Below are 27,686 nucleotides of genomic sequence, written 5' to 3' on the forward strand. Positions count from 1 at the left end.
TTCTGGAAAATATGCTGGAGGGAAAGGCATGCCTATTCCTAATATCTGTAGGATGCGGGGGCTGACATTGCTCGCAAAGGAAGAAATGGTATTGCCATGACAAAAGCCAGCTGGGATTCCTCTCTCTTTATTAGATGATAGGGCTGAGGCACCTCTGCAGAAGAATTTTTCTTATATATTCTTAAACTTGTCACAACTGAGTGAGCAATTACTGGTGTCATTCATAATGGAATCTGGCTACTTAAAATAGGCAATTACTATTCAGGACTGGTCTGAAGATGTAATTTCATTTATTATGCCAGTAGAAAAGGAAAACCAATTACTTTTTTCCTATTGCTGCTTGTACTTCCTTTTTTGGAGACACTGTTCTTTCTCCAACAAATAAACACAGATTACCTCATATCCAGTACTCTATGTGCATACCCTGCTTTTAATATAAACAGAATCTACCATGTGTAACATCCTCCACTGGCAATGTTTTCTTAAAGCTGTATTAATGTGCACAGTAGGTATTAAGATCCTAATTCCTTGGTCACTGCTCCCATTAACCCCGCTTGCTGATTACTCCTTCAACGCAGTAATGATGACTGTTAATAGATAAGAATTCTCCAGGCAACTCAGTTCTGGCATCGATTTTAACCTGAATAAGATTATGCCCTGGATTGCAAATGGATGTTTACCCTGATTTGCGATGAGTTTATACCTGCAAAGGCTTATCCTGAATAACAAAACTGTGAAAAAAAAAATCAATCCTTCATGATGTTGCAAATGGTTACAAATTTGCAAGTCTGGCCCCTGCTAATGTTAACTACTTTAATAGTGACATATTACTACCTAGGTCATATTTTTATAAAAAGTGCAGTTAATTAAAAATAGAGAGTGAAAGGAACTGTTTCTTTTAAAAGCATTAATTCCTTATAAAGATGGGGTCAACCAATACATAAAAGTTGAGTGTTTAAATATAATTTGTCATCTTGTCTGTGAATACTGTGAGGTAAGTGTATGCTATAGCGTGAAAGGCAAAAAACTTTCTTTTTCACTTCTCTGAAACATATCGAGACCCCTTCATTCATCAAGGAGGTAATTAAAAAACATATGACAAAACAATCACTGTTATTGTCCCCACAACCAAATACTCCAATTACATGCTTCATTTCAGATTTCTGATTAAATGCTCTGATTTCTTCAGCTGTATTCAACAGTAATCGCTACAACTCTCTTTCAGCCAATATAATACAAAGAAACAAAACAAAAGAAAAACACAAACCCACACAACAACACCACCAGCACACACACAAGAAATAAGAGCTTTTGTACAGCACTGTGTTAACATTCACTCCGGAAGCTATTGAAATCAAATTGAGATATTACCACAAAATCATTTCCTCAAATCTTGATTTTTTTCCCTGCAAAAAAGAACCTCTGGAATCAATAAAAAATTCTATTAAAAAAAATAAAAATCAATGGCACAATTTAGCTCAAAGTCAACTTTTCAAATTAATTTAAGCAACTAAATTGCAGATACAAAAATACCTTAAGTATTTTATTCATTTTGCTGCTAGGACAGCACTTTTCTACAGAAAATGTTGGGTTTTATTGATTTTATTCTCATTAATCTATTTCAACATGAAATTGAAAGTTTAATTATCTTTGCAGCCACTGTGTTATTGAATTGACTAATTTTTGTCAAGTTTGGTTTTCAGTCAGTTGATGTGAAGTCCGCAAGCACAAATTGAAGTACAGGCAATTGCATTTAAACATAAGAAACAACATTTTCACTGTGAGGGTGATCAATTGACCAAGAGAAAGGTTGTGGAATCTTCACATTCAGTTGCATGCAAAACTCAACTGGACACCACCCTGAGGAACCTCACCCCCCTGACCCAGCTTTGAGCAGCAGGTTGGGACTTGGTGATTTCCAGAGGTGCCTTCAACCCAGTAACTCTGTGAATCAAAACAGAAGTTGGTACGAACCAAATTAGCAAGTGATTATTCATTTATTCATAGCAGACACGTCAACTTCAAGATGCATATGTGGGTATTCATGACAATCATGGGATCGATCTGCCACTACCTACCAGTACTAAGTACAGCTGTAAGGAGATTAAATTAACCTCTCACCAAGCCATTCTTTTTTTCCTTCAGCACAAAAGTACCAAAAACAGCTTCATGCAACTTCCTCAAAACTCTGACAGCAGTCCTTGCCTGAAAAACACAGCTTAAATAGTTCTGATCAATTCAGAAATAACACATTTAAAAATAGTCGCTAAATAAAGCTGAGGCCAAAACTCTGGCAACTGCAATTTGCTTGCAGATGATTTGAGTAGAATAAGAGCCTAAAGGGAGTTCTATCATGATGAATTAATCACTTCCTCTAAGAAAGCAAACGGGGTCAAAAATTTGGCATTTCATTCACATAGGATTTTTGCTGTTTCTAAATAAAATGTGTTGTGCTACTATTATTTACCCATACTTGCTTCAAAAAGGACTTTATTACTACAATCATGTCAGCATGTAAGATATCTGACTGTCTAGGATTTTTTTTTTTAACCTAAACAACCTATTTTACTGAACAATAGTTGAAGCAAGTCTGCATTGCTGAGTTGCTACTTTTTTCTAAGAAAGCTTCAGTAGATAATTCATTCAGAAATCATTTACATGGTAAGCAGATCAAAATACAATACAATGGGTTTTGCTGCTGTTGCAAAGCTGTATTTACATCAGAACGATCTATCGCTTGTTGAGCTGAGATATGAAATAGGTCTCTGGACACAGCGTCTCTGTACACAATATGGCTTTGGACATTCCTTTAGTAGTTTAATAATAATAAATATATATATATATTTTCTTATGACAGTCTGGATTCATACTTTTAAGCCAAAATCTTCACAGCTAAAAGCTTAGGGAAATTAATTTCAGACAGTAACTGGAACGAGACTTGGATTTTCCATGAGTTTGTGTTTCTAAAACATGCTTTTCTTGATAGCTGTTTTTCCTATCTTTGGAATATCCCTCAGTCTCTACCTCTTCATTCCCTAAACTGCCTGTTAGTCTTCCTTCATCACACACACAAACTATGTTCAACTCTTTCTCCACCTGCAGAAATCTATCTGCAGTCCTGGCAAATCGTGCTTTAAATCAATTACCAGTCAGCATACAAACAGTCTAAAAATATCCAGTAAAGTAGACAGGTGTTCATTCTTTGACTGTAACCTGATTTGGTCAAAGACTCTGTCCATGCACTGCACAATTGTAGCTTCTTCCATAAAGATCCTTCAAAGGATCTGACCTAAAATAATTTCTTGGCAGTAGAAATTAAACTATTTGTAAGCGACAGTCTCTTTTGTTAAATAAATAAGAAAAAGTAAAACTCTACCAGATACCAAGGCCAGCCTTTCAAAGATTTCAGACCTAAGGCATGGAAATCCGCTTCAGTTCCTTTGTTCCACTTCTAAAATTGCCAGATTTTAAATGCATCCTTAAAATTAATTTCCTTGCTTCACATCATAGAGCTCCTTATGGGATTTTCAGAAGACTAGAGCATATATTGTGATAGCATCTATTTTACAGGGAATCTATTTGTCTTCAAACACTTGTTCTACATAGACTGTTCCACAAGTGATACTATCTGACGGGAATCCCACATCTAAGCTTACCCTTATACGGGCAACCTACAGCCTGTACAACATGCACTAATGATTACTCTATATCCCTTGCCAAGAAACGTATAAACAGGCTTTAAAAGAGAATATCAGTGATACTCCGACAGCTCCTAAAGCATCATCTTGGTCTTTGTATCAGCTGACGGTCAGCTCTCTTTGCACCAGTCCCCACAAATAGTGTAAGGACCAAGGGAGACTCTAACTTCTCACCTGCTGCTGCTCATTCCAGCACATCATGCATCCCTCCCTCCTCCTCCTCGTCTTACCTAGTTTTACCATGTAATTCTTTCAGATATGACCAGATGTTTTCCAATGTTTTCAATATTTGGAGAGTTCCACAGTGCAGTAGCCCAAAGAATGATCTCCTGAACTGCTTATTAGCACATTTGGTGAGAAAAACAAGCAAATGCGCTACCAATGATATAAACAAGTACAGAAAATAAGGTTAGCTTGGCAGGAAAAAAAAATATGCAGCAAATTAATAGAACACATAATAAACTATAATATTAAACTATAGCTTAATAGAGGAGAATCACATTGACATGATGAATTCAGAGCAATTTGAAATGAGGCACAAAGCTCAAAAAAGAAATGTCCAATTATGTGTCTCAAGATTAGATCACAGAGAGGTATTTATTCTAGAGGGAACTCTCAAACCATGTAATAATCAGACTAATTTTAAGCTGCAGGAAAATCCTACTACGTATGATGCTTAAAATTAATATAAGAACTTTTTTTAACTTGTCAGGAATCATCTGTATATAGTAATGAACTGATTTACTGTAACTGATACAAGGCTTTTCCATCTTCAGCATCTATGAATCTATGTGTGGACCTGAAAGATGAGGTCTGTTTCCAGACTGAGCTCTGTAAGATTCCGGTATACATGGCTTCCAAAACAGAGAGAGGATAGCAGATATTCCCAAACTTCATATACAAAGTGAAGATTTTTTGCATTTTAAGGGTTCAAGAGTTTAACTGGGCTCCACTGTTCAAAATGGTGAGTGAGAGAGGGGGGAAAACCTGCAGTATTTGATAGAACTAGTTTATATTTCTGACATTACCAGGAGCATAAACTGAAAAGAGAATTTGACCCTTTAGTTCTCCCTCTACTTACAGTCACCTGACTGGTAATACAGCAACATCACAACTACCTTACTGGTCATATTCTTTTCTTCTCCTCTGCCTCTGTGTCATGACCACCACTTCTAGCAGCAGAATTGTAGTGTATCAGCTACAGATTGCTGCAGTTCATTTGTTCTGCTTGTAAAACTGCTGGATTTGAACATGCATTTTTCGCTGCTTCAATTAATGGAGTAAGAACAGGGGGTTTTAAAACCAAAGTCGGCATCAGCTGATAAAGCACTAGTGTGGTTCAAACAAGTCATCATTCTTTGTGAACGGAAGTCCTAACCCACTGTGATGGGTGGCTTGCTGTGCATCTTCCATCCACTCCAGCATCCTTGTGATAGACATCCACCAAGGATCTGGAAGACAGTTTACTATCTTACCAGAGACAGCCAACAAATAAAATTAACTTTTTGTATCTCCCACTCCTGGAAAGTAAAGGTTTAATCTCATATATAATGAAGGAATGGGCATGTTAATCACTTCATGTATTTTAAAACATTTCCCTGTGCTTAGGAAAAGAACTAAATTTTGACCGGTGTGCAACTGAAATCTGGACTTATCACCTCTGAAAGGTATAATGTATGACTGATTTAGGGAGAACACCTACATCTGGTATTGTCACTCTGTGCACCTCTCCCAGAACTCTTTAGAGGTCCCAGGACATTATTCTCCCTTCTTCCTTTGCAACAAATGTAAGCTGCAAGTCATGAACTCTACTCCTACTTCTGCTGCACATCAGGAGGTTGTGTGGAAACTGTGCCCCCAAAAAATTAAAAAAATACAGTTCCCATCATATTTCAAACACAAGAAAAAGTTTCTTCAGAAGCTCACCACAAGGATGGCTGAATTCCTCCGCTCCTTCCTGTGGTCAGCACTTTCAGATGGTGTAACTGGCTTTCAGATGTTTAGAAACTCCCACTCTTCTCAGGGCCACATTTGAGAGAGGCTTGCTTATTATTTGGATAACACGCTGGCAAAGTACATCCAGAACAAACCCTGAAGAGCATGTGTGCTTACTCCACATATCTTGAGAGGTAAGGATGCCATGAGGTATCTCCAAGGCAGGCTGCCTGAAGGCTCTCTGCAAGGTAAGTCCACAGAAGACACACGAAGGACCCAGGCATGAGGAAGAAATGTTCTGTTTATGATCTTCATGAACGACATTCTTCCAGTGAAGTATGTGCGTAGAGAAGCTGCATGGTATCTTCACAGGTAGTAGGTTTAAACAGCATAAAACTGCCAATTGATTTCAAAGCCATGGAAAAATAGACTTACATTTTGGTCAGAACAGCTGCATATAAACCTGGGACTCAGGAACATCTCTGAACTAGCGGAGCCAGGCAGGAGTCTCGATTCCCTACCCCCAAATGTTGGTTCTCTCAAACAAGACATACTGGCAGTTCTACTGGAAAGGAGGCAAAACATGCTCCAAACAACACAGATGGTCCAGGGACTTCTTTAATACTTACTGTGTGAATTCAATGGAGTCATTGAATGTTGGGTTGTGCTCACGTAGATCCTAAACTCAAGTTGCTGTTATCAAAAGTTATCAAGAGGAGTCACTTAACTTCAACAGCCCTTCCAGAAAAGGATGGCACAAGATAGAGCTGGGAGACAGCAGCCTTGCATGGGGTATGCCAGCTCAAAGTACATTTTCAGCAGCCGCTGCAGGTAGAGTTCTGCTCCTCATTCAGAGAAGGCAGTAACACCACCACTGTCTTCATGTGGGTCAACCTCCTGTTCCGATTTGGTACAAAATGCCTCACTTGTTTCAGGCAACTATAGTCTGCATCTATCAGCAAGTCACTCTTTGGTTTTACAAAACAGTTTGTGCTCCATACAATGTTCTTATTTGTATTACATGCACTCCTTTGCACAGGGAGATGAAAGACATGGTAATTTAAGCCAAGAAAAATCATCTGTTCTCTAATAAAGAGAATGCACGCTCCTTCAGGGCAGAAGTTGACTCTAAAAGTGGAAGATAGGTAGTTCGCATAATTTTTATTGAGTACATAAGGTCAGGTCAGACCATCTCGGGGTGTCACTACTGTCACTCGTTATACAGCCCTGCACTACATTCTTACAGCACAACATTCACAGCACCGCAGACTTTCTCGTTAAAGGCCTCGTTTTGCATGGATGAGGTTTTAGGTCCTGCTATAACAAAGCTTTTGATTGACAGCCAGTCCAAGGAATGCTCTAGGAAAAACTGGTTTGAAGATGAAAATGGCTCTTGACTGAAGCTTCTAACCTCTCTTTATGAGCTGTCTGGCAGCTTTTACTTGCGTTTTATTTTCTTCATGTGTTCAAGTGAAGCAGAAAATACCAAACTGTAGTGGGCTACTTGTAACTATCATTCCAAGAGAGGCACTGCAGTTTATGTCAACTCCCATCCTCCCCATTTCCACAGCCACGAAAACAGAAAAAACACACCCCACAAACAGTAACAGAAACAAATAACCTTTTTTATGGTGCAGCTTCATGAATGCCACAACAGAGAAAGGATGACAGAAATCTGAAGAATTGAACTCCTTCATTTTACCTATTAGCAATTTTATGTTGAAAGGATGGAGAAAGGAGCCAAGAAAATATCTTGGACTGAGTTTATGGAAGGAAAGTTTGCAATTACCTACATATTAAGAAGTCGTGAAGGACAGCTTTTAAAAACTGAGATAAGTGAATAATTTTTCACGGGGAGCGGGAGGTCAAGGAGTTATAGTTCATACACGACACAAAACAAAATACTGAAAATGTAGAATTATAGCAAATTTTCCAAACGCAAATTATTATATCAACATCCTTATTGCTTCCTATGTCTGGGAAGGTAGTATAATGTTGTGTTTCCCATAATATTTTTTGCTTTTCACTCCTCAGTCAAGTGGGGGATGAAGTAATAGCAAGAAACTAAATTTATTATCACAACTATAAACTATTCTTGATAAAATAATATTGACAATCCTGGTTACCTAAATAATTTTGCTACACAGAAGGAGCAGAGGTTAGCATTGCAAGACTATCAAATTAAAATTATTTTCTTCTCCATTATAAGACTAAAATATGTACGGATTTTAAGGCTACAAAACATACAGTCTTGTCAGACACTTAGAAAGTTAAGTACTTCAAGCAGCTTTAGAATTGCCTCACTGTAGCATACACTTACCAACAGATAAAAATTTCCACATGTACAATATCTTTTCATTCTTATCACATTGCAATAAAAGGCTTTGTAGTGGGAAATACAGTTAACTCAGCCACATGCACACAGTGTTTCTAATCTGTGCAAACCCAAAAGCACATTGGGTGTCTTCTGCAAGCCACACTTTGCAGCCTTGGAGTAAACTGTTTCCTTTCAGTAAAGGAAAGTGACCAAATACAACACTTGCTGAGGGCTGATCTGTAAAAATTTTTAAGCCTTTGTTGTGATACATTGACAAAATACTTAACCAAGAGGATTGCAATTAAGTGTGACAACCAGATATGAAGACAGACTAGAAATAGCAATAAATACCATTTGTTCTAAACAGCATACAATGTATTCTGCTATTGTCTCTTTAATGTAATTGAAGCTTATAAACAAAACTTGAGACACCCAAGTTGGTTTGTTGTTTTGGACTAGGAAGCTTATATCCACAAATATCTACTAGTCCCTTATCTGTTTCTGGGACTCAAACAAGAAAAAGGTAGCACGATCGCCTTAGAACTTCATTCACCTCATTACACAACTTGTTTGCAATATGTAATTCTGCATGATTAGACGATTTGAAGTTAGTCCTTTTAAAAAAGATCAGAAAAACAAATTCCAGATATATGACATACTGGTACTCAGTTGACAGGTTTTGGAAACAGAACAGCACAAGGCAACAAATAATACTGGACATGAAAAAAATGTTTACAGTAATCAAGTTATTTTGCAGCTGAAAAGAAGTTTTATTAGGCATTTGACATAAAACACTCTAGAAGTCAGGAAGGAACCTTTTTAAATATCTGAGTTAGCACAACTAATTAAATCAGACATATTAGTTTTCATAAAGCCAAACATCTGTCAGGATACAGCATAAGCTAGGAGGAACTGATCGAACTGCCAGACCTAGGTTGAGGACCACCTCCAAGCCAAGTGGAGCGACAAGTGACCACGCTCTCTTAGAAGCAGACAAGAAACCACAGAAACTCCAAACTGTGCCAAATTTACCTCGGTTCCCTGGCCACCTGCTCCTCTAAATAAGGTACTATCGATAGACCTTTTCTGCATCACATGCTGCCTCTGCGCTGTCACGCTGACGGAAAAGTCAGGACGTTCTGCCTATTCTCCTCTGCCTGCTCGAGCTGGGAACAGGGCTGCCATTTATTCCTGCCTGTGCCCAGGCAAAGCAGTCCAGTGGCAGGAAACATCTGAACGCGAAAGAATAAGAACCCCTCAGAATCAAGAGCGTCCCTTCTTTAGCCACAGCCAGCAGTGGGTACTGTAAGAAAACAGGGACTGAAAGGATCTTCCTTCTACTGACATATCACAACAGCTTCTAGTGCCATAGAGACTTCTTGAACCTTTGTACCCAATTAATTAAGATGAACAGCACCCAAATGATGCACCATGATCTCTGCATATTCCTTTCCACCCCTTCCACCTGCAAGCATACAACCTCCCATGAAGAAATCTTAATGATAAAAGCAGTTGAACTTTGCGACTTGAACTTTGGTTTAATGCATCTAGTACTTGAAAGACATTAAATAGATTTTGTGAAAACTATACAGGTCAAACATGCCTTGTCACATTACATACTTCAATGGAATATAACAAAATAAATATTTACTATACGGACAAAGGTTTCATACAGAGGTCTGCATTAAGGAACAGACACCCCCCTCCACACCAGACTGTTTTCTTTAACTTTAAATAGTGCTTCACTCTACTGATAGTCCTGCTATGGCCCCTCCATAGTCCAGGCCCCTCCAGCAAAAATCAGGTTCATGATCTAGCGAAAAAAGAGCAATTCTGAAACACAGACAGGACAGCTTTTTACCAAAGAGGCACTGCATTTAAGTGAACTTACAGGAAGAGTGGATACTCGGGAAGCTTTTTCTGCCTTCAGACACCAGATCTGGATCACCTGTGCAGTGCATTTCAGAGTTCATTACTCCATCTGGAAAGCAGCGGTAAAAGAAATCGGGACGCGGTCTACAAAAAACACCATGGATATCAAAAATATAAAAGCTGTAGTAACAAATAAACCTCAAAGCGATTATTACATTCACTGCTTATTACAGACTTCATCCCCTCCTGCCTTAACACAGCAATAGAAAATAAAGAATTATTTAGGTTGGAAAATCTAATATAACCCTTAAGATCACATGGTCCAACAGTAAATCTAACACTGAAGTCCACCACTAAATTCCTTCAATTCAAGGTCACTTTTTTTGCAGGCAGGCTCTTTCAGAGAAGTTTCAAGAGCCGCATGCAAGTGGGAGTTGTCTCAGAAAACAAACTCGCAGGGTTACTCTTGCCCAGAGCAATCAATCTCACACAGCATCTCCAGTGACAGAGCAACGTAGCGTAGCAACTCCACAAAATTGTACAAGTCTTGCCAACACATCTAGCTGAGAACAGGACCACAACTTAGGCTACAAGATTGGCACCAAAACCACCAAATTCTAAACCCAACCTTGATGCTGACTCTCTAACTGCATTGACCAAACCTCTGAGTTTCTTTTGGCCCTGCTCTGAGCTGAATGATAGCACGTGGGTTTGACTGGTGTCGTCTTGATCCTGAGCTAATAAACCAGGCAGAGAAACAAGGCGAACGACCACAGATTCAGAGACAAGCTGACAGAGCAACTAGTTGGGTTGGAGCGCAGACAAAATGAGCTCATGTCTGCCTGAAGAAGATGGCACAGACATTCTTAATTATATTTCAGAAGCACTCTTAGAAGTGCCAAGTACCATTATTGTCAGGGCATCAGTACTGTAGCACAGAGGCTTCATCAGAAACCAAGCACAAATACAGCTTCCTCGATGCTGCAAAACAAGTGAACAACAAAAGCAGCGTTGAACTCTATTATCTAGAGTATTAATTCAAGGCAAATATATATTTTTCAGCTGAAATTATTTAAAATTTTTATTAATAGCCAAAAAATAACTAAAAAAATATTTTCCAAAGACTTATATTTGCTAGTATTTGTCTGAGCCCTTGATTCAAATTTATGCTTCCCTAAAAAAATGGCCTACCTAGGAGTCCACTTATTGCTTAGCTCCAGAGTTTGTCCTGCTGTGGATCTTAGTTTTACCTGGAAATATCAGATTCAGTAATAGGCTTCCCACAAAATGCAGGCAGTGGATTATATAGAGACTCAACCGATTCCTATTTAATCAGAGTAGTGGCACTGGCATCTTAAACTCCCACATGCTGTGACTCTTCCCTTCTGTGTTGCCAATTTAATGAACTGATTTCACCTCACAACTTTCCTTTCAAACTCCTCGTTTATCTGGATCCGTCAACCAGTCAAACAAATAACAAAACACAAGGGCATAGGTTCCTCCCACCGTTGGATGTCACATAATGAAGTTGTACGACACCTGCACCAAGGAAAGGAGAGCTTCACAGGGACCCGTTCTAATTCAATGTGCTTTGGAGCAGCAGTTCTCTTTTTATTAAGATGTATTTTATTTATCAATCAGTCTGCCTTCATTTCTCCTAACAGTTAAAGCAATCATTTATAACATGACAAGACTTACCTTCCCACTATTAATTTAATAGTATTTGTGCAGACGCCATTCAGAGCTAGAGCCAAGGAAACAGCTACAAAACAGAATGAACAAACAGAACAATAACAACCTAAATACCAAGCTATAAATTGCAGCATTACACCATTTGATTTATAGACTGAAACCTTAACTGGACTGAAAACTGAATGATCTTTGCAACCTATTATTTTTCCTTATTGCCCAGACTAAGGACAAACCCCAGAGCACCATAATAATCACATCACTTTGTTCTGCTTTTACTCTTGAGAAATCTTATTTCCTCATGCAAAGCCCGTTCTCCTACCAAGCCCTTTGCAAAGGCATAAATTATCAAAGGGAAACAATTATTAGAGGAGCAAGTACTATGTTTATTAGTTTTGCAATTTACTAAATGAAAATCTTACACTCTTCGGGTCGAGGAGAATTCCTGTATAGAATAGACACAGCAGATATATATACACGTGTATATATGTATGTATACATATGTATGAAGCAATTAAACAGTCCACTTTCAGGCTAAACAATTTCCTTTTGGCTAAAACTACAATGGGATGACTTTTTTATTTTTCTTTCAAAAGGATGTGAATGTTTTGACTAAACATCTTGACATTTTCCCCTTACATTTGCTCTAAGGATTAACCAGTTTTCCTAATAAAACTGGAGTAATAAACAGGAACTGTCATACTAGATATGACTGAATCATCTCTTTTATTTGTACTTGCATGCCGAGTCCCTAGGCTTTCCAAAGAACCTTATCAAAAGCCTGTGGAGATCTCTGCCTTGATTTCAGTGGCACTTGGATCCAGTGTATACAGCCCTTTTAGATTAAAACTGATTTAATGTTGCAACCTACAACACAGCTCTCTGGTACAATACAAAAGCCACTCAACTTTATTTCCCATCAGAAAAAAAAAATTATCAGGCAAATCTCTGATTTGCAGCTGAGCAGTTACAGCAATATAACATTTGATTACAACAGCTATATGAACTATTTTCTCCTTGGACTGGTGCCCCAGATGCTGCACTTCAGCAGCACTCATCCTGACTCCATAAAATCTTTGCCTCAGGATATTACAGATCATGAAAATATGTGTGTTGTACGATCTACTTTTCTTTAAGTTAAAAAAGAAAAAAAAAGGAGGTCCTCCATCAAAGCAAAAACAAGGCTTTTCCTCAGACTATAGCAATAGCTGCTACAAAAAATAAAAGAACAATTCAAACCTAAAGACACAGTGCATGCTGGTTTTGCCTGGGATAGAGTGAATTTTTTCCGTAGTAGCTAGTATGAGGCTGTGTTTTGGATTTGCGCTGAGAACGGTGTCGATAACCCAGGGATGTTTTGGTTACGGCTGAGTGGGGCTTACCCAGAGCCAAGGGCTTTGCTGCTGCTCACAGCACCCACCAGCGAGTGGGCTGGGGGGGACGAGAAGTTGGGAGGGGACAGGGCTGGGACAGCTGAGCCCAGCTGACCAAAGGGATATCCCACATCGGATGATGTCATGCTCAGCATATAAAGCTGGGAGAAAAAGACATGGGGGATGTTTGGAGTGATGGCATTTGTCTTCCCCAGTAACCATTACACGTGATGGAGCCCGGCGTTCCTGGGGATGGCTGAACACTCACCTGCAATGGGAAGTAGTGAAGGAATCCTTTGTTCTGCTTGGCTTGGGGGAGCGGCGTTTGCTTTACTTACAAACCTGTCTTTACCTCAACCCACAAGTTTTCTCACTTTTACTCTTCTGATTCTCTCCCCCATCCCACCGAGGCGGAATGAGCTAGAGGCTGTGTGGGGTTTGGCTGTGGCCGGGGTTAAACCACGACACAGTGATGTTGTTCAAAAAAGTCTTCCACTTTCAACATTTATGTTCACAGTGACCACTTAATTCCATGCTCTCTTTTTTCCTCCTCAGTTATTTACAGGGATTGCGTGGTGAACTGAAATTTTCCACAAAGTCAAATGCATATGACCAGCAGTGTCACAGCACTACATTCTCCTTTTTAAAGAAGTGGGAGATGTAGATACACCTGCTTTCCAAGACATGCAGTAAAATTTACACTTTTCATCAAGCCCTGCCTTGATTGTTCATAGCATCCCTGCCTGAGCCACACTTTCACTGTTGCATATCCCTTACGATGGCGTTCCAAGTATCCAATGACAGTGTGAACATAAGCTGGTAAACAAATTGCATTTGCTCTCATTTTGTTCCCTTCAGGAAAGATTCATGCTGATCATCAAAAGTCATATAATCTAGTCAGTAAAGAGATGTCGGCACTTCCAGGGCAAGGATTAAGGGCTCCTACATTAGGAAACTAACTACCCCTTGCCCTAGATGCACTGAATCACCTTCTTTATATTAATGGCTATATGAGGGGCAAAGCATTTTCACACCCTTTCAACCTTTGATTTCTTCTATGTATGATGCCTAAAGAAATTCAGCTTTTGGAGGACTTGCTGATCACTCATTATGAACATTAAGTGCCAGATCTCAGCAAATCAGCAAAGCTCCACCAGAATTAATGAGTCTTACAGTACACTTGAACATAAATAAATCACAGGAAGTTCCACACTTAGTGCACATACTGAACAGGAATACCCTGCAGAACAAATCAAGGCTGGGGTTTCTTTAAAGTCTGGGTAGCAAGGAGAATACTGGGGAAGCTGCCAAGTTTTCTCCTGGACATTATAGAAGGAATCATAACAGAAGGCAAGAACAGCAAAGCAAATGAATGTCTCTTTAGAACAAAAAGGTGAGAATAAGTGATGGCGAAACTAATCCAAAGCTCCTTTCCTTCTTAAACAATAGAAAGCGAATCTCAGAACTGTGACTGTGCGTATTTTATGAATCAGATTTATTTCTACTGAATGGACTTGTCAGTAAAATATCACTAAAAGACATTCCAGAACTTACTACAAATGACTGGCAGCAGCCAAAACAAAACTAGGATCTTTTCACACTTGTGTTAAAGCAACTGGAGAAAGACGAATCTATGGGAACCCAGCCTTGTCTAAAAAAAAGAATTTCAAATGCAGATAAATACTGCCATTTGCATCCTGTCTAGCTAAGGCAAGGCTGAGTATCAGTTTGACCTTACGATCTAAGGGCCAGTAAATTAAAGTGTAAATTAGCCAGTAAAACAGAATTTCAGAATTAGATATATTTCAAACAGACTGCCAACAACAACATTCGCAGTTCTTAGTGCTTCAAAGCATCCTGTGCCAGCGAAAGTTCTTTAGTCAGTTTTGGTCTCTGGCAGGATCTGGGCATATATCACTAAAAGATTTCAAAAGACAGGCACAGCTAGGATTAGCTGGAACAGTTTAAGACTTACCCCTCCCATTGTCTACCTCTTCCTCTGCTTAAAGTTGCTGCCTACAACTGCAACTAGACCTCACCCGTAACACAGCCATAGCAGTTCACAGTCCGGGATTAAGTGCACATTTAACTCCACTGGCAGTTTAAGATGAAACATCAGCTTGTGATTAGAAAAGCCGAGCCATGAGCACGGATTTTGCAATGGGGAACAGTAAACTGCAGGAGAAGGTCAGAGAAAACAACGAGAGGAGTAATTTCCTACACTGAGCAGCTGAGTCTCACAGGACTTGCCAGTCAAACCCTTGATTTAGAATAACTGCAGGTATAAATATGAGGTAAGTAACAGATGGGCTGTGACAGAAAAATATATACCTGAACAGTCACTCAGATGGTCTTGTCCTCGCTGATCAATTCTGGCCCTTGCTAGCTAGATTGTGGAATTCAGACACATCATTTGTACATTTAGAAACATACATAAAAGCAAAGGCTTTTGTGAGATGGCTTGCAACTATAACTGCACTGAAAACTACTGTAATGGACTGTAACAGAGACAGGTTTTCTTCAAGGCTTAGACTACAATTGGAATCAATCTCTGAGAGCTATCACACGTTTTCCATCTTGAAGTATGACATACATTACCTAAGAAAGCCTCTTTAATTTCAGTCTTGTCTGTTCGCCGGATTATTTTCACCACAAAAATGACTGCTAGTGGTGTAAGGAATGAAATCGCCTGTAAGAGACAACAAATATCATGTGTGAGAGCACCAATTTCTTTTCAGTCCAACTGATTAATAATTAGTTACAGTTAGCTCCATTTAAACTAGAAGACTGAATGATCTTTATCAAACTCCTGACCTTAAGCAAAGTAGGATGATTTGTCTCTGCAGCTACAGGGCAACGAATACATTAAAACTGTAATATAACTGTGGGTTATAATTGATTTGTATTTGCCTGGAGCTATATTTAAAATGTCAGCTTCATAAATGAAAAAGCAACAGTCTATAAGGTCCACAAAATTCATACACGGATGCATACAGATCTTGTACATTTTTTCCACTCTCAGCATTGCTCCAGAAGGCAGCTCACCCAGGCTGTGCTCAGTAAGACCCTGCTCAACATAACAGACTCCAGCACCAACTTCCTGACATTTTAAAATGCTCGTTTACTTTTTGTTTTCTTTTTTAACTGTCATTCCTGAACGCATTGAGAAGATAGTGTCTTTATGATTCTTCCATTTGCAAGTGTTTGGATGTGGAATGAACTGCTTGATTTTTCAAAAAGAGAAAAACACCACCTGAACACCTATGAGTCTACTCATGGATTAAGCAGAACCATATTTTTTTATTGTCAGTGCTGTAGGACAGGATTCCTTCTACAAGGAACCTGAAATGGCACATGCACATACTTGATTTCCATAAACAGCATCTCCATTATCACAAAGCAATTAGGATATTGGTTAATGATTCACTGGAAATGTACCGGTTAGCTGAAAAGCATCCTACTTTGTGCAGTGTTCATTTACAGCAGTCTGTCCTTCCAGAGCAGGTATTTATTATCTTTCTGCAGACAGACCTACCAGTTTCTCCCAAGCACAACACCAGGGAGTTTTTCATTAGTAGTTTGCTGTGGAAACTATGATTTTGTTCCCAACTGGTCCTTCCGTCATCCCTTCTGTCTCAGACCTTCATTTGCAGAGGGAAAAGGCAACTTGTAGGCAAGGTAGTCCATTTATGTTTCTTGCTGGTTCCTGTCTAAGTCAATTCCTTTCTGGAGTCTACAAACCTCTTCACAATCACATTTCAAAAGCATCTATTCTCTTGAAGAAAAGTGCAAATGACTTTTTTTAAACATGGCAAAAATTAAACTCTATATGGCACAAAGGACACCAGGGCTTAAGTAAGATTATGCTGTCTTTACTGAGGCTGACTAGTGACTTACTCCTTAAACAGCCCCACTGAAATAAGAAACAGACACAGTGATTCAGGACAGAAGTGTGATGACAAAAGACGAGTGACTCTCTTTTTATCACGCATATTAATCTCAGTCCTCATGTTATGCTTTTAGAATATCTAAGTAGGTAACAACAGCAAAATGCACTGTATTTCTTATTTTGGTAGTGCATCTTGGACCAGATTCCCCTCATCTGCATCTGCAAAAGATTAAAACAGGCTCTGGACTCTGCTGCCCTTTTTTACATTTAGAAAGGCAGGCACCAGGTCTTGTGCAAAAAGATGCATCATTTCCACTTGAATCTCACACGCACTGTAGACAAATGGGAGTTTTAAGTTAGGATGCCAGTGCTGTGTTACTGCTCTAAAAATACTCCCTTCTCTCCATCCTCAGCAATAGTTTAATTTCTGCTTTCAGAGACAAATAGTGAAATAAAACTAGTTAAAGCAAAACCTAGAACTATTAGTTTCATTCTGCAAAGTAAGGACTGCCACCAGGAAAGAAAAGAAGAAAGATATCTGCATTCCATTGTGGAAGAACCTGTAGAAATATAGCCAGGCTGACAGGCTTATAGTGGTGGTTTAATGGAGTTAGAAATCTTTTGAACAAGGAGGAGCAGCAGAAAATATCAACAAAAAACAGAATTCAAGTAGCAGCTTGTTCCAAACAACTTCACAATCAATCTTCAGAAATCTGGTAAAACAGCAGATTTCTTCATATTTCACAAGCGTATGGGTTTTTGAGAGAGATGAAGAACTATTCGTGTTTGCAGTACATTGCTGTTCCTTACACAAGAGCATTAGCGGGTAGGTGCTCTTCATTCTGCAGCAAAATGCACATATAAAGAAAGTTTGGCTTGCTAAACACTCCTTTTTCTTTATTTTGCAAAAAGATTCTGTATGGCTCGTATCTGTAACAGATTTGGCAACAGCCTAATGAGCAATACTCCCCTCAGACGCATCTCACTAATGTTTTCTTTTTCAGCAGTGAAATATTCCAACATTGCTTTGCTTTTGTGAAACACGGACAAAATCTCTCTCATTCATTATTCATCCTGGCAAGCCAGAGATATGCTAAAGTTACAGAGACTCCCACATATGCATTCAAGAGAAGCTGACAATACCTTACACTTTCCAAGACAAGGAATATGCGCTGACAGATACACAGAACAAGGCTCAGATCTTTTCAGTCCTTTATGGCTTGCTTGCTACACATGCAGAGGTCAGCTCTGTCTAGTTTGGATGTGGATCTGGACTATTCAAAGCATTTCTCTTGAATTCAAAGCTCTCAGCGTATAAAATTATCCAGTAGCTCATAAACTCTGTTTTCTGGTAAGCCTTGGCCTATATGTTTCAGTATCAGAGTACAACACTAGTGGCAAGATATTCTTTACATAATGAAAGCTTGTGATCAATGCTGGAGTGGGATTTGTCTTCTTTTTAATTAAAGAAATAAGAAAATACACTTAGAAATTATCTAATTTTAGAAGCTGTTCACTGAGTTACTGAGATGTCAACGTTCAAAAGTGGTTTCACCACTGCAGCAAACCCCTGTACAGTGATTCACTACTGGTTCTTGAACTCTTATAAACACAGATCAGAGAAATCGTGTAGCAACATAATGCTCGACACAAGGAAAAATGGCAGAATTAAACTCGGATTCTTTCCTAGCACAACAATTTAACGTTTGGTTTTGTGAGCTTTTGTTGTTGGTTTTGGTTGGTTAGTTTTGTTGGGGGGGGTGGGGATTTTTGTTTGTGTGTTGGGTTTTTGTTTGTTAGTTTGGTTTGTTTTTAACACAGCTGTCTTCCATTTCAGGAAAAACCTATATTTTCACCCATTCAGGCTGAAAAAGTCATTAACAGACCTACTTCTTAATGCAAAATACAATATGTTGGTGAATGTAAAACTAGGCCTTCAGCCTCTGTCTAGAAGGCTAGGATATATTATCATCTCATAAATAGGAAGCACCTTCTTTGAAGTTGTTCCTTACTTATTTTAAAAGTTTCCATAACTGAAGACGCGAGCCTTTATTTAAAAAAAAAAAAAAAAAGCAAATTACATAGATGATTTCCCTTTATTCTGAATTCAAATCTTACTCTCAAACGTAAAACCCTGGCTTCACTGAAGATACAGAAAAAGATGCTTTCACATAAGGGTACTAGGATCTGACCTCATCTGCCATGCCCATTCCTGCAAAGTCACCACTCGGACTGATGGAAGCTTTTGCAAAAACCAATTTACTTGTTTCAATAGCCTGAGCTATACCCATAATTTTTCTTAGCATTTGTGTAGCGGTCTGTCTTACTGAACTCTTATAGTTTTATATGTAGATTATTACAATTGTTAATTGTTGCTAGTGTAGGCTATCAAAACCATGAATTTTGATAACCGGATAAACCACTAAAATCCAACAGCCAGTCTGTTTGTCAACGTGAGTTGTGCTGGGGAGAGCCAGAAGAACAGTGACAGCAGAAAAGCTCTATGGTATATTTAGTATGCTTGTTGGCAGAAGCTAAAACAAAGGTTTTGTCTACATGGGAAAAAAGTATTGAGAGGCAAATATCTCAGTGCCTAACATATGCAAAACAAATTGGATTTCAAAATTTAAGCACTTAATCTAATAAGAGCATGGCAAGGTTTTGTCAGGTCACCCAACCAGCTAATTCAAAAAGCTTCTCTAATCATTTCTCTAGCATGCCTCTAAGTTAACACTAGCTTAACTCTTAAACTGTAAAATCAACATTCATAAATTCAGTCACTTGGTAATGCTGCTTTTTAGAAACTCCCCACGATTTCCTACATTTTGCTATTTTGGACATCCCTGGTTTGGAAAACAACTGTCATTAGAATTAAAGGAACATCCTACACTTTCCTACTGCTTATCAAATGAAAGTGTACTTAGTTTACAGCCATCAAATGACCAATAAACCTTTAGTACTTACAAACATAAGACGCGTAGGTATGTTGTCTGACTGCACCAAAGGATTTTTATACAGCCAAATCTCTTCAGGCTGGATAACCCGCTGGAATGGATCCAAAAATTCTGTAAAACTGAAAATAACTATTAAAAATAATTTTTTTTCACAGTTTAACATGGTGACCATAAAATCCAGAAGAGTCCTGCTGATTTAAAGCTTCCCCTAAAGTTAAATATGGGTATAGCACCCATGAATTACCCTTGTAATGCATTGCTATTGTACCTCACTGCTTTTTAGTAATACAACCTTCATAAATACCCCTTTAGGAAAATTATTTCAAATTTATATATTCTACAACTTTATAAAAGTTCCATAAACTTCTCGGTGTGGAATAAATTGTAATTTTATATTTTGTGGGAAAAGTGTGCAAAGAATGTTGCGGGATTAGAAAAATCACGTAGCAGACATTTTATACTGAAGAAGTTATATACCAGATATCAAATACAAAATGCATCTTTCAAGTGTCAAGATGCAGACTCTGCAGTATGACAGTTGTATTTGCAGGATCAGAAAGCAGAAAGAAAGAAGCAGCCCAAACAATTCATTCTGCTGATAGAAAGAACAGATAACTTTAGAGAATATCTCTAAAAGAGACTTACTCCTAAAACAGCATGGGCTCATAGAAACACTTTTTTTTTTTTAATTTCAGATTGCTAGTATTGTGATTTGGTTGTCAAGCTTAAGAAGAATATAGTTCTCCCAGAAATTTTGCATTCTACCAGAACCAAGACTGACTGCTTTAATTTCATTCTCATGTCATTTAGCTCTCTTCAAAAAACAGCCAAACAAAAAAAGCAGCAAACCAACCAACAAACACCTACAATTTTGTAATTATGTTATTTTGAAATGAAGAGCATCAAATAAGATGTTGATGTTACATTGTCATAAAGTAAACTATTAGTGTGGGTAGCTTTTGTCCAGCACTGAAGCAGGAATTGTGATCTTTGACTGTACTAAGTTTCAAAAGCTTTTTAGGACTACATAAATTGTCTCCCTTCATTTAAACCATACTCCTTTTTTCCACAGTCCTTCACTGTCCTTTAACGCTGAAGTCATATCAGACGTCCTGGGAAGTTTTGCATTTACATTACTCATTTCAGGGCTGGTTTGCTGGGACTGACAGAATGGCTGCTGAGAGGAGACACAGGGACCAGTTTTCTGCCCACGGAGCCAGAACACAGGTGTAATGGCCCAAAGCTTTTTTCACTGTAAATCTCCCAAAGCCAAGGGCTTTAAACCTCTCCAAACCCAGGCTTTATACAAATAACAGCTACAACAATTGACTTTGTAAATAGAAAAAGCTCAAAGTAACTTCTAAAGCAGAGTAAAATTAAACTATACATATGCAACTCCCCCCTGTGAAGATGAGTCCTCAAATCCAGCCAAGTCAGCAGCTTCCTAAACAACAACAAGTCTTCTGGTTCCTGGGAAATCCTTCTTTTCATCCCCCCTGAGGACTGACCAGCTGATCTTTATTTTCTCACCATAGTCTATGACCTGTGCATCAGCTACAATCTCCCACATCCCCAGCACACACAATGACTGCCCCCCTTCACCTGGGCACACTCAGATTCCCACTAGACAGAAGGTACAAAACTCTTTGGCTGCTCCAAAGAGCCTAAAGGAAAACAACAAAATCTGAGGACCAAACAAGCCAAACAGAGTCTTGTCACTTGTGCTGATAGTTATGTTTTCCTTACTGACCTCCATGGACAACTAGGTTCTTCTAGAAACTTAAAAGAGCCTGGTATTGCAAAGAGAATATTTACTATTATAGCCAGCTTCTTCAAATCCAGTCTGACCCTTCTCTTCAAAGAAGGTGCAAGGTGAATTTCAGAAGTGTCAAAACACTTTGTTTCAGTGTTTTCAAAACAAAAACCTACATCTTTTTAAGTTTAAAAAACAATGGTTTGTGCAAGACATGAAAGAGGGAAATATTTCTAAACAAGACCATTTCGAGGAAATAAAATATCTCATATGAAAAAATCATCTTACAATTTTTCTTTTCAACTAGAAAAATAAAGGTTGATTTCTAGACAATGCAAATTTCCAAACGTCAGCTGAGAGTCCTAAAGTATATTATTTTTATTTTCAGTCTTTAAAGATATTGATGGCAGCTAGAAGCAACGAACTGCTGGTTGAAACGGTTCCATTGCCAAGTAAAGTCACAGGCCTGGGTATGATATGACATCCAACATGTGTCATCTGAGAGAGCTGAACAGCAAAGTTCACAGCTATATTGTCCAAGACTTCACATTTGTTATGAAGATTTATACAAGACCCGTGGCCAGGACGTACTTCACTGTTGTCATCTAAACATAAATAAATAGATAAGCGTGTGCATCTCTGGGCATACAAGAAGTTAAAAACACCAGCTGAGTTTCAATGACTATTAATACATCTTTCAGCCAGTCACATCATTTCTGACATGCTCCCCCAGGTATCTGCTGGTTTGGTACTGTTTTGAGAAGTTCTCAAAGCACTAGTGGGACTGATGGACATGCCAAGGAAAGCCTCGAAGCACAGAAGTGTTCTTTGACATATCTAGGTCTTGAAGCATTTCCACTAACTGCAAAAAAAACCAAATACACAAACATTTCTGCTTCAAGGTCAACTCAGTATATCTGTGCACTTCTGGAAAATGTGTCACATTAGACCAGAGATTAAATTAACTTGACATGAGCAGAGGCCATGAGAATTAAAGGCTTGGGGCTCTTCTTTTGTTTCCCCTCTCGTTGTAAAGTAAGAAAACTAAGATTAAAGTATAGTTGTTTAAATCTGAGAAAGTAAAGAAAAATGAAATTCATAACCCTCACAAGAATCATATTATGACACTGCAAATACATGCTAAGTCATAAGATTGAATCCTTTAAGAGCAACATAACACATATGCTAAAGATGTGGAGCTATGATAAATAACATAAATAGTATCTGATTCCAATTGAGGACTGATTTTCTGGTTAGAATATACTCACTATCTTTGTACTCTTCTAAAGAAAGATTCATTTCAACAAAACTATCGACGATGCTAATAAATATTATAATTATTATTTTCCTTAATAACAGCAGGTTTGTATACACTACATATTAAATCTGATTACGTATCCATTTCCTCCTCTGACTTGTGTTCTGTTAAAATATGCTGAAACATAATGCGAAAAAAAACCTGCTGAAACTGTGTAAAATAATATCGAAATCACTACTGAAGGAAAAAAATAGACATAGAAGGCAGCAGATCTTTTCTGTGTGAACAACACAGAACCACAAAGTAAACAGTTAAAGAAAAGTGACTATATAAAAGAAATCACTTTTTTTTCAACCTTCAGAAAGAGCTCAGCTGCTAATTAAATTTTTATGCCAAGAATCATAAGAGAACAATTCTCTTCTTTTTTGAAGCATCACCGATGGGCGACTGGGTATGAGATTTAACTAGCTTGAAGGCAATTCCCTTTGTACTCTATTAAACAATCATGAGGACATACTGGTTTCTAAGCTGCCTGACACTTTCTTCGTCCTAACCTAAAGTACAGTCTATTACTATTCATAAGCCAGCACAAGCTTGTTTAAATGACTAGATGTTATTAGAAATTAATGTAATCCTTGGATAAAGAAAACTGGTTTCTAGACATCTTCTGTTATGGCTGAAAATACAGCTTAATCATCTAACGTCCCCCATAGAAGGTGAGCAACTTAGGAAGCTTACCTCGTATTAGTACATGAAAATTTAGTATTACCTTTTTGGCCTCAGATTTTCTGCATGTTTACATATTAATCCCCCATTTTTAACAGTTTAACAAGCAAGATTTTGAGCACTTCAGCCTGATAACATATATTTAAAGCATAAAAGGACTTGCATTAACTTCAAGAGGTTTAACTGGGACTTTCAAAGCAACCTAAGGGAAAGAGGGGCCCTAATTCCAAAAAAACCGTCAGTGAAGAACAGGTGCCCAAGTGCCAGAGGTTGCACTGGACATTCCAACATTACTGCTTAGAACACTACGCTAAATAAAAATGTTGTTCATTTCCAAGGACACAGCATTTCCAAGTGCTTCATTACCATTTAACAGAATATAGCCCTTTAAGATAATTTCTATGCAAGCACCACATCACAGACTGATCAAGGTAAAAGTACAGAGTAGTTTTGTAATAATATGGACTAATAACATTTTTTAATGAAACCACTCACTAGTAGTGAGTGAATCAAACATTGTATAAGTGTCTTCACAGAGTCTTTGACCTGCCCTTCCACCATGGTCTTCACCTCCCATAAGATCAGGATATCAGTTAGCACCTCACCTTTTTGTTTCGAACACTGCAAAGTCTGTAAGGCAGAAATCTTTACGTTTTAGAGTAGCAAAGTATGTTCCCAATCTAGCAACAGGACCGGGGCAGGAATAGGACAGATGGGCCTAACATTAGGATTGTATTGTTGCATCCTGTTAGCACAAGATACAAACTACCAGCAGGGAAACCATGACGAGCATCCACCTTAGAAGCACCTGCTAGCATTACAAGGACTGCTGCTGGCCAACAGCTCCGTTTGCAGAGAGTAACAGCAGGAAAATCACACCGGACAAGACACGGGGAGCTTTTGTCCTGGCAGTCCTGGGGACATAGATATCTGTTCCATGAGAGTCCATAGCACATTGGAAGGTTAGAGATTGCTTCCTGGTTTTGAGCATCAACTAAAGGATGTACGAGGGGCTTTTGTCCCGTTTTTTTGGGGGAGGGTTGGGGTTTTTTTCCTTCTGCCTTGTGTTTGAAGAATCACTCTTCTTCATAGATGCAGGTAAGTGTTGTCCCAAGTAACAAGTGACAATAACTAAGAAAGGAGAGAACAGAGAAGTACATATGGCATGACAAAGCACCATATGAGAATGGACATGAACTGGTGATTGTGATACTCAGTCTTTCATACCAGACACCTAATGACCAAGCCTCCTTCTTCCTAAGCATCACCTGTTGGTAAACAAATCTGATCCTAAAATGGCTTCATATGCAATTCCTCATTTGAACAAGTAATGAAGAAACAACAGCAAAGCCACAGATATTCATGAACCTCTCTTAGAAATCACTTCTGAAGGCTTGTGAAATAAAAAGTTTGGCTCTGACTACCATTCCCAGACTGCAAAACTCTGCGAGAGCAAACTCACCGCTGCCTCTCCCACAGACGCAGATTAGCTGTGACTGTGCTATAGGAACTCCATTCTGCACTTTCTTACATGGATATTTCCTTGAGTATTCCCCAAACCAGGTCTCAAATCTAGTAGTAAAAGCTTTTATAGTGTACTTGCCATGTTAAATTGTGCAATCGGTTGTCCTGACACCAAAACTGCATAGTCGTGAGCAGCGTCGGTGAGGCTGAAGCTGGTAGGGCTCTGTGTAAGTTGGCCTAATTACAGGGTATATACACAATACATAACTCAGTGAGAGATTCTCACATACCCGATTTGCAGCCCCAACATTTTGGATGAAGAGCCATAAAGCAGAACACATCATAGGGCACAACAGCTGTGGAGGTAAGAAAATTATATTCCAAAAGTCAGAATTTGCTTTAGGGGTTTCCAACAAGTGACCTGTGCTAAAGAGAGGAGCCCAGTGTTTACCTTGGCTGGGTCCATTGCACTGAACACAGCTTATTCGCATCGCCTTTGCTCACGTTTGAATCCAAGATTTAACTTATCCATTCTGAAACATACTAATAGTGGGAAAAGCATTCACATCACATTATTTGGTATACCTGAATAGAATAACTTATTGCCATGCCATGAGGAAACCTGGTCTTGTTTATTCCCTATAGGTAATATTAAGGGAAAAAAAAAATAACTTTTAGTAGTTATTTTAGGAAATCCTGCAAAGACAAGCAAAATACAAAAAGCTTGAAATGGTCTGTGGCTGGAATGCAAAATTAACAGACTGAAGCAGACAGGATAGTGATGAGGTGAGATAAGAAACAATGCCTGTGGTTTATCACTGTCATTCTGCTCACTACATGAATGTTGGAGGAGTTAAGTTTCTGAAATGCTGCTGCCTGTGCATATTATTGTGATGACATTGCTCAGAGGTTAGCATAAGGAGCGAGATCTGAGCCAGGTAATTTCGATAGTGCATTGCGAAACCCACAGTTCCTCAGCTATCAAGTAGGGAACTATGTAATGGGGTGCAAAAAAATATGACCCACGCCCAATTATTAATGATGAACTGCAATTTCACCAAGGCAGAAGCTGACATGAATTAAAAATATAACTTCAATGCTCTAGTTTTGAAAGAAAGAGAAACTTTCCCTACAGTTAAGGCACAACACAAGATATCAACAGATTTCATGTTTTCTGCCACTGTTTACAAGGCAAGGTAGGGCAAATCTTCCCTGCCAGCAGTGTCAACATCAGTATCAAAGCAAGACTCCTAGTGCTGTGGTTTGTGCAGTTACTGCTGACAAAAGCAACAGCTTTAGCTTCTCCATGAAATCAAAAGTAAAGAGTTAAACTCTAAAATACATTAGAATTTATATTGCAGTAGGTATTGATTGCATAAGAAGCACATGCGTGAGAACAGAAATTAATGTTTTATCGGTTCTTCATAGGCTTTGATGGAAATGAGTTGTTATAACCATCATCTGGTAACTGCACTAAAACCAGTTCATTAAGTAATTTACATTCACACTTGGAGATACAGAGGCATCTGTATCAATATATTATCTCTACCTTTTTAACAGCTAAAAACTTATATTTCCCAATACAAGGCCATGCAGTGTATACACCTACTGCTTCTGATTAACAAGCTATAATCCTAATATAGAGCTTTATTGGGTTTGAGTGTCCTGAGGGATACAGGGTAGTTATTATTCATCAGGAACACCCTACAAAGATAATTCAGAAGCTGCTTTTATTGCTACAGAAATGAGAAGATCTGATGCCTCTCTTCATTTGCAATAACCTTATTTGTAGGCAAGTATTTACAAAGACTGAGAAGAGTGCTGGCAGAAAGTAAATGCTAAAGAAAAATGTTGCAAGAGGCTTCTTTCATTCAGTCCCTATCCAGTGCCCAATACAGCTCTGGGAATTTAGGTATTTTTGAGAAGCTAGAAATAAAAGCCTTCATACCTTTTCCTGATAACATTTGATTTTCTAATCTGAATGTATACAGCTTCATCCACTTTTAATTCTGTGGGTGCAGCTTTATGTAGCTTTATGACAAAAGTCAATGGCATCATATCCCGGGACTGATAAGGACAAAGGGTGAGGGGAATATTTTTGGGTTTTTACTTGATGTTCCTGGCAAGTAGAAAACTGGTTGTCAGGGGTGAGTTTGTCTTCAGATGAGTCAATATCACTTGATATAAAAGATTTCTGAATATTTAAAATTAGCTAGCAATTGCAGTGCTATATTGAATTAGCACATATGCCCACATTAGCCCCTCAGATATACGACAACCCATTTTGATTAAGAAGGATTTGAAAATAAATTCTGATGCAGTTTTAAAAATATACATATTATCGTGGCTGTCATATTTCCCAGATGTGCTGAAGGATAAGAGTTTCCAGTATATTTCTTCAGTCTTACTAGCAGGTTTCCCAGATTTGCCTCATTTACACACTGATTTAACAGATCTGTATCTGGGTAGGACTTCTCCCAAAGATAACAACCACCCTCTTTACTCTCAGCCTTGTAGCTGGAATTGCACCCTGGTCAGGGTGACCTGTGCTATTACTGAGCCAACAAAGTCAACCATGATACCAAGACAGGTTCTTCAACCAGAATGTGTCTAACTAGATGATGGAGTCTGTGCCAGTCAGTGTCTCTGATTATTGAGGCACTGGACCCTTCTCTGATACAACATCTGGCGCTGTATTTATTATATAAAGACATAATCAGCTATGCCTAAGACTAGGCTCAAGTCTGCTCCAACACAT

General features: G+C 38.5%; 1 protein-coding gene across 1 annotated transcript in view; it reads right to left on the minus strand.

Annotated features, from left to right (window-relative positions):
* The window catches only part of PLPP4 (phospholipid phosphatase 4), a 42,858-nt gene extending 17,439 nt beyond the window's left edge, over positions 1-25,419 (minus strand). The window contains exons 1-6 of the mRNA XM_065638985.1: positions 25,380-25,419; positions 25,219-25,284; positions 19,738-19,856; positions 15,483-15,573; positions 11,521-11,584; positions 9,842-9,966 (exon numbers count right to left, since the gene is read on the minus strand). Coding sequence (XP_065495057.1) covers positions 9,842-9,966; positions 11,521-11,584; positions 15,483-15,573; positions 19,738-19,856; positions 25,219-25,284; positions 25,380-25,419 — 505 coding nt within the window. The remainder of the gene's footprint in view (positions 1-9,841; positions 9,967-11,520; positions 11,585-15,482; positions 15,574-19,737; positions 19,857-25,218; positions 25,285-25,379) is intronic.
* Positions 25,420-27,686: the final 2,267 nt, after the last annotated feature.

This window comes from Caloenas nicobarica, chromosome 7, assembly GCF_036013445.1.
Source record: "Caloenas nicobarica isolate bCalNic1 chromosome 7, bCalNic1.hap1, whole genome shotgun sequence".
Lineage (NCBI taxonomy): Eukaryota > Metazoa > Chordata > Aves > Columbiformes > Columbidae > Caloenas > Caloenas nicobarica.